Source organism: Bufo gargarizans, chromosome 4, assembly GCF_014858855.1.
Source record: "Bufo gargarizans isolate SCDJY-AF-19 chromosome 4, ASM1485885v1, whole genome shotgun sequence".
NCBI lineage: Eukaryota > Metazoa > Chordata > Amphibia > Anura > Bufonidae > Bufo > Bufo gargarizans.
The window spans coordinates 114,748,790-114,758,225 of NC_058083.1; the positions used below are offsets into that span (position 1 = coordinate 114,748,790).

The 9,436-nt window shown below is 43.7% G+C and overlaps 1 protein-coding gene across 1 annotated transcript; it reads right to left on the bottom strand.

The window, feature by feature from the left end:
* Positions 1-3,615: 3,615 nt before the first annotated feature.
* Positions 3,616-8,882, bottom strand: LOC122935264. Its single transcript, XM_044291026.1, has 2 exons — positions 4,965-8,882; positions 3,616-4,918 (listed from the first exon to the last, which is right to left on the bottom strand). Exons 1-2 carry the CDS (start codon positions 8,862-8,864, stop codon positions 3,659-3,661), a joined length of 5,160 nt encoding a protein of 1,719 aa, XP_044146961.1. The 5' UTR covers positions 8,865-8,882; the 3' UTR covers positions 3,616-3,658.
* Between the last annotated feature and the right edge of the window lie 554 nt (positions 8,883-9,436).

Consider the following 9,436-nt stretch of genomic DNA (forward strand, 5'->3'; position numbering starts at 1 on the left):
ACACACTACATACATTGTATACACACATTACACACATTGTATACACACACTACATACATTGTATACACACACTACATACATTGTATACACACACTACATACATTGTATACACCCACTACACACATTGTATACACCCACTACACACATTGTATACACCCACTACACACATTGTATACACACACTACACACATTGTATACACACACTACACACATTGAATACACACACTAGATACATTGTATACACACACTACACACATTGTATACACACACTACACACATTGTATACACACACTAGATACATTGTATACACACAGTACATTACACACACTACATACATTGTATACACACACTACACACATTGTATACACACACTACACACATTGTATACACACACTACATACATTGTATACACACACTACACACATTGTTTACACACACTACATTACACACACAGTACATACATTGTATACACACACTACATTACACACACACACACACACTACATACATTGTATACACACATTGTATACACACATTACACACATTGTATACACACACTAGATACATTGTATACGCACAGTACATTACACACACACACTACATACATTGTATACACACAGTACATTACACACACACTACATACATTGTATACACACATTGTATACACACAGTACATTACACACACACACACACACTACATACATTGTATACACACATTACACATATTGTATACACACAGTACATTACACACAAAGACACACACACTACATACATTGCATACACACATTGTATACACACACACTACACACATTGTATACATACAGTACACACATTGTATACAAACAGTTCATTACACACACACACACACACACTACATACATTGTATACACACAGTACATTACACACACACTACATACATTGTATACACACACAGTACACACATTGTATACACACACTACACACATTGTATACACACACTACATACATTGTATACACACAGTACACACATTGTATACACACACTACATACAATGTATACACACAGTACACACATTGTATACACACACTACATACATTGTATACACACAGTACACACATTGTATACACACACTACATTACGCACACACACACTACATACATTGTATACACACACAGTACACACATTGTACACACAGTACATTACACACACACACACACACACACACACACTACATACATTGTATACACACACTACATACTTTGTATACACACCCACTACACACATTGTATTCACACAGTACATTACACACACACACACTACATACATTGTATACACACAGTACACACATTGTATACACACAGTACATTACACACACACACTACATACATTGTATACACACAGTACATTACACACACACACTACATACATTGTATACACACATTACACACATTGTATACACACATTACACACATTGTATACACACAGTACATCACACACACACACACACACTACATACATTGTATGCACACAGTACATTACACACACACACACTACATACATTGTATACACACACTACATACATTGCATACACACAGTACACACATTGTTTACACACACTACACACATTGTATACACACACTACACACATTGTATACACACACTACACACATTGTATACACACACTACACACATTGTATACACACACTACACACATTGTATACACACAGTACACACATTGTATACACACACTACATCACACACACACACACTGCATACATTGTATACACACACTACATACATTGTATACACACACACTACACACATTGTATACACACAGTAGATTACACACACACACTACATACATTGTATACACACAGTACACACATTGTATACACACAGTACTTTACACACACACTACATACATTGTATACACACAGTACACACATTGTGTACACACAGTACATTACACACACACACACACACTACACACCTTGTATACACACAGTACATTACACACACACTACATACATTGTATACACACAGTACACACATTGTACACACAGTACATTACACACACACTACATACATTGTATACACACACTACATACATTGTATACACACACACTACACACATTGTATACACACAGTACATTACACACACACACTACATACATTGTATACACACAGTACACACATTGTATACACACAGTACATTACACACACACACACACACTACATACATTGTATACACACAGTACACACATTGTATACACACAGTACATTACACACACACACACTACATACATTGTATACACACAGTACATTACACACACACACACACACTACATACATTGTATACACACAGTACAATACACACACACTACATTCATTGTATACACACAGTACACACACAGTACATTACACACACACAGACACACACACACTACATACATTGTTTACATACAGTACATTACACACACACTACATACATTGTATACACACACAGTACACACATTGTACACACAGTACATTACACACACACTACATACATTGTATACACACAGTACACACATGGTATACACACAGTACACACATTGTATACACACAGTACAATACACACACACTACATACATTGTATACACACAGTACACACATTGTATACACACAGTACATTACACACACACACTACATACATTGTTTACACACAGTACATTACACACACACACTACATACATTGTATACACACACTACATACATTGTATACACACACTACATACATTGTATACACACACACACTACACACATTGTATACATACAGTACACACATTGTATACACACAGTACATTACACACACACACTACATACATTGTATACACACAGTACATTACACACACACACTACATACATTGTATACACACACTACATACATTGTATACACACTACACACATTGTATACACACTGTATACACACACTACATACATTGTATACACACAGTACACACATTGTAAACACACTACACACATTGTATACACACACTACATACATTGTATACACACAGTACACACATTGTATACACACAGTACACACATTGTATACACACACTACATACATTGTATACACACAGTACACACATTGTATACACACACTACATTACACACACACTACATACATTGTATACACACACAGTACACACATTGTACACACAGTACATTACACACACACACTACATACATTGTATACTGTTATGTCCCCTGGACACTCTGTGTCTCTCAGGTGCTGCTGGCAATGCTGCCGGTATCTGCTCAGCAAGTTACGCACACAGGCCGATGTACTACTTAACCAGAGCGAGGTTTATTACTCAGAACATTATGGCATTCTTACATGGAGGAGTCTTATTCCAACAGCTTCTGTCCTTATCAGATGTAATCCCTTCTCAGCCTCATGTGTCTGCTTCCAGTTCCCCTCACACACACTGTCTGACTTCCTGGTACAGCTCCTCCTCCCCCATCATGCATCAGGAGAAAAAGGGTAAAGGTCACAGTGATCTATCACAACATCACACCTCCTTTCCTCCCCAAAAAAAAAAAAAAAAAAAAAAAAAACATAACAAAAGAACAAAATGTTGAACACATAACATAACAAGGCAAGCGAGATCAGTTCAGCAAGTAGTATCTCCAACTCAGTTCTGTGATTTCCGCAGCACTTCATGAGCCCTTTGTCTCTGTTCCCTGACCTCCAATGTGTCCCGTAAGATTTCAGCACTTTGCCAGCGAGGCGTTTGACGTCTTTGACGGGTAGACCTACGCAGAGGTACAGCACCGGGAGGAATAAAGTCAGTCAAAGGTACTGGAGATGTCAGTGGGCGTCCCACAGACAAATCAGTCTCTGTAACTTGCACATGTCCGGGCTCCTCAGGAATATGGTCACCAACCGGTTCAGGGTTTGGGTGTAAACTTGTGGGATCATGCCAGACACCATGCCATATGTCACCAGCAGAGTTCAGAGTAGACTCTGGTGGGTGGTCAGAAAGAAGGGTCGGTTTTGTCACTAGTGGCCGGCAAATGCGTTTCCTCAATTGTGAAAGGTGTCGCCGAACACAAATGCCTTCCTCCAGGCGGACGAGGTACATTCTTCTGCCAAGAGTTCCATCAATAACGCCAGGAAGCCAAGGAGGCAAAGCTCTGTAATTCTGAGACCATACAAGATCACCGGCACGGAATCCCAGACGGCCCGGCGGAGGAGGTGTTGGTGACTGCTCCTGCGGACGAACTAAATCAAGTTTGGTGCGGAGATGCCTGCCAAACATAAGAAAAGCCGGTGACAGCCCAGTAGTAGCGTGTTTCGTGTTACGGTACATGATCAAGAATTCCAGCAGCTTCTCTTCTGACAGTCCAACCTGGTCCAGAGTGGACAGTAAGTGCTTCTTAAATGACTGCACAAATCGTTCTGCCAGCCCATTTGAAGCTGGATGATAAGGAGCTGTTTTGTAGTGTTGGACACCCAAACCACTAAGGAAGGATTGAAACTCATGCGATGTAAATTGAGTTCCATTGTCGGAGACTATGGCTGTAGGCAAGCCAAATTGAGCAAAGAGCTTCCTTAAGACTAGAATGGTAGCAGCTGAGGTAATAGAAGGCATTTGAAAAACCTCCGGCCATTTTGAATGTGCATCTACCACGATCAAATACATTTTACCCTGGATGGGGCCAGCAAAATCAAGATGGAGTCTGGACCACGGTTCTGTTGGCCATGGCCAAGGTTGCAGGGTTCCTCTCTTTTGGGGTCGCTGGGCTTGACAGCACCCAGGACATTGAGCAACATAATCTTCAATTGCTGTATCCATTTGTGGCCACCAAACATAGCTCCGGGCCCGCTGCTTCATGCGCACCACACCAGGATGGCCTTCATGCAGTATCCTTAGCATGGTAGATTGCAAGTACTGGAGATGTCAGTGGGCGTCCCACAGACAAATCAGTCTCTGTAACTTGCACATGTCCGGGCTCCTCAGGAATATGGTCACCAACCGGTTCAGGGTTTGGGTGTAAACTTGTGGGATCATGCCAGACACCATGCCATATGTCACCAGCAGAGTTCAGAGTAGACTCTGGTGGGTGGTCAGAAAGAAGGGTCGGTTTTGTCACTAGTGGCCGGCAAATGCGTTTCCTCAATTGTGAAAGGTGTCGCCGAACACAAATGCCTTCCTCCAGGCGGACGAGGTACATTCTTCTGCCAAGAGTTCCATCAATAACGCCAGGAAGCCAAGGAGGCAAAGCTCTGTAATTCTGAGACCATACAAGATCACCGGCACGGAATCCCAGACGGCCCGGCGGAGGAGGTGTTGGTGACTGCTCCTGCGGACGAACTAAATCAAGTTTGGTGCGGAGATGCCTGCCAAACATAAGAAAAGCCGGTGACAGCCCAGTAGTAGCGTGTTTCGTGTTACGGTACATGATCAAGAATTCCAGCAGCTTCTCTTCTGACAGTCCAACCTGGTCCAGAGTGGACAGTAAGTGCTTCTTAAATGACTGCACAAATCGTTCTGCCAGCCCATTTGAAGCTGGATGATAAGGAGCTGTTTTGTAGTGTTGGACACCCAAACCACTAAGGAAGGATTGAAACTCATGCGATGTAAATTGAGTTCCATTGTCGGAGACTATGGCTGTAGGCAAGCCAAATTGAGCAAAGAGCTTCCTTAAGACTAGAATGGTAGCAGCTGAGGTAATAGAAGGCATTTGAAAAACCTCCGGCCATTTTGAATGTGCATCTACCACGATCAAATACATTTTACCCTGGATGGGGCCAGCAAAATCAAGATGGAGTCTGGACCACGGTTCTGTTGGCCATGGCCAAGGTTGCAGGGTTCCTCTCTTTTGGGGTCGCTGGGCTTGACAGCACCCAGGACATTGAGCAACATAATCTTCAATTGCTGTATCCATTTGTGGCCACCAAACATAGCTCCGGGCCCGCTGCTTCATGCGCACCACACCAGGATGGCCTTCATGCAGTATCCTTAGCATGGTAGATTGCAAGTACTGGGGTACAATCACTCTATTGCCCCATTGTAGGCAACCAGCATTAGTCACAAGCTCACATTTTCTGGCAAAGTACGGACGAAAGTCACCTGAAACACTCTCTGGCCATCCAGTCTGAACATAAGAGAATATCTGAGACAGGAAAGGATCTGTGGCTGTATGTCTGTCAATCAGGGAGGTGGACATGCAAGATTGTGGCCTGTGTACTTCCACTACACGTACCTCTCTTAGTGGGTGGTCATCTCTTAGTGGCAATCTGGAAAATGCATCTGCATTGCCATGGGTATCATGGGAGCGGTATCTGATCGAATAAGCATAAGCTCCTAAAAATAAAGCGTACCTTTGTAAGCGAGATGCGGTTGTTGTAGAAATTCCTTTCTGAGGGTTCAGTATTGACAACAGAGGTTTGTGGTCAGTGATAAGTGTGAACTCCCGACCATAGACGTACGCGTGAAATTTTTTTGTGGCCCATACAATGGCCAAAGCTTCCTTGTCAATCTGGGAGTAGTTTTGTTCTACTGAGGTTAAAGACCTGGAGGCAAAAGAAATGGGGCGCTCCGTGCCATCCGGCATGACATGGGAAAGCACTGCACCCAGTCCATAAGGCGAGGCATCACAAGCCAGGATGACGGGTTTCTTTAAATCATAGTGGACCAGAACTCGAGAAGACAGAATGAGTTCTTTAGAAAGCCGAAAAGCTTCTTCACATTTGTCTGTCCATATCCATTTAGCTCTTGCATCCAGTAAGCGATGTAATGGGTAGAGCTGGTGCGCTAGGTTCGGCAAGAAACGGTGGTAGTAATTTAGGAGGCCAAGGTAGGACCTGAGCTGGGTGACATTCCGGGGGGTAGGGGCATGGGTAAGGGCTTTAACCTTTTCTTCAGTAGTGTGTAACCCATGACGGTCCACCGTGTGGGCACAAAACTCCAGTTGAGACTTGAGAAATTCGCATTTTGACAGATTGACACGTAAACCATACTTTTGGAGTCTCCCTAGCACAGCTTTAACATTCTTTCTGTGTTCTTCATCAGTGGGACCAGTGATGAGCATGTCATCCAGTAGACATTGGGTGAAAGGTATTCCTGCCAGTACCTCATCCATGATCCGCTGCCAGATGGCTGGGGCTATGCCAAAAACCATGTGGTTATACTGGAATAATCCTTTATGAGTGTTAATGGTCAACAGATGGCGTGAATCTGGGTGTACTTGCAGTTGCAGGTAAGCTTGCTTTAAGTCTATTTTTGTAAACTTTTGCCCCCCAGCCAGTGAGCCAAATAAATCTTCAAGTCGAGGCAATGGGTATTGATCCACAAGAAGTTGGTTGTTCAGAGCTACCCTGAAATCACCACAAATCCTAATGTCTCCATTCTTTTTCTTGACAGGCACAATTGGTGATGCCCATTCACTTCTATCCACTTTCGTTATGATCTTTTCAGCCAATAGGTGGTCCAGCTCTGCTTCCACTTTTTTCCGCAAGGCAAAAGGTACTGATCTTGCCTTACAAAAACGAGGTGTAGCACCAGGCTTCAAGAGGAGGTGGGCCATCTTTCCTTTTACGGTGCCCAAAGAGTCCTCAAAAACCTCTTTAAAACGTGACTTCAGGGATTCCACCCAATGGTCTACTTTAGAAAGCAATGTACATTGGGCAATGGTAAAAGGAGGCATGCCCAGGGCTTTGATCCAGTCCCTTCCATACAGCGGAGGACCTCCATTCCTTACAACATAAAGGCGTAGACTTTGACTGTGGTTGCCTAATGTAACAAGGGGCTTTACATAACCCAAGGGCTGTAGTAGTTCCTTGCTGTAGGTTTGTAGCGTGAGCTTTGTAGGTTTTAGCGGCAGGGACAGACCCGATGCCTTTAAATCAGTCCATGAAATGACAGACACAGCTGCCCCTGTATCAACATCCATGGAGACAGGACAGCCATTGAGTGTGACATCCACTTTAATCGCCGGAGTACTCCCAGCTACTCGAAACAGTCCAACATGCTGGACACATGTCTCCTCATCAGAGCTAAAACCGTTATTGTCCATATCCACACGGAATGTCTGTTTACGTCTATCTTTTGTGGTAGTGTTCGGGGAGCGAGAGCTGCGGCAAACGCGCCCAATATGACCAGTCTTCCCACAGCGAAAACAAACGACATCCTTGAACTTGCAAGCAGGCGCACTGTGAGTAGTGTTACCACAACGGTAGCAAGTCGGGGTCCCAGAGACAGAAGAATTAGGGTGGCGAGGTTTAAGCTGAGTGGCAGGGGACGGGCGTCTCGAGCGTTGAGTGATAGCAGAGTGGAATATTTCCTCACCCTGGCTTGCAGGAGTTGTAGGTGGTGCCTTCAGTAGGGTGGCGTCCCGTGTTGCCAACTCCATGACCGTAGCAAGGTCAGTGGCTTTCGTCAGAGTCAAGTCGGGTTCTGTGAGTAAACGTTTCTGTATGGCTGGGTCGCAGAGTCCCATGACGAACATGTCACGGAGAGCCGTCTGTAGGTAGTCTCCAAACTGACAAGTGGCAGCCAGTTTACGTAAAGCAATGATATATGTCTTTACATCCTCCCCGGCCTGCTGCCTTCTACCGTAGAATTTAAACCGCTCCGCGATTTCCAACGGCTTCGGGTTGTAGTGTGTATGTAGCGTCTGAATTAACTCAGGCAGGGACTTAGAGGCTGGCTTGTCTGGAGAAACAAGGTCTCTGAGGGTTCCATATGCAGCTTGACCCAATGCAGTGAGAAAAACTGCACTTCTCTTTTCAACAGTCACATTATTCGCTTCCATATACTGTTCCAGCCTCTCCACCCAGGAGGTCCATGACTCAGCTGCAGGATCAAATGGTTGAATAAACCCTATGAAGGCCATGTGTGCTAAAATCCACAATCCTCGTCGCCACTGTTATGTCCCCTGGACACTCTGTCTCTCTCAGGTGCTGCTGGCAATGCTGCCGGTATCTGCTCAGCAAGTTACGCACACAGGCCGATGTACTACTTAACCAGAGCGAGGTTTATTACTCAGAACATTATGGCATTCTTACATGGAGGAGTCTTATTCCAACAGCTTCTGTCCTTATCAGATGTAATCCCTTCTCAGCCTCATGTGTCTGCTTCCAGTTCCCCTCACACACACTGTCTGACTTCCTGGTACAGCTCCTCCTCCCCCATCATGCATCAGGAGAAAAAGGGTAAAGGTCACAGTGATCTATCACAACATCACATATACACACACTACATACATTGTATACACACAGTACACACATTGTATACATACAATACATTACACACACACACACACACACACACACACTAACATACATTATATACACACAGTACACACATTGTATACACACAGTACATTACACACACACACTACATACATTGTATACACACATTACGCACATTGTATACACAATTACACACATTGTATACACACAGTAC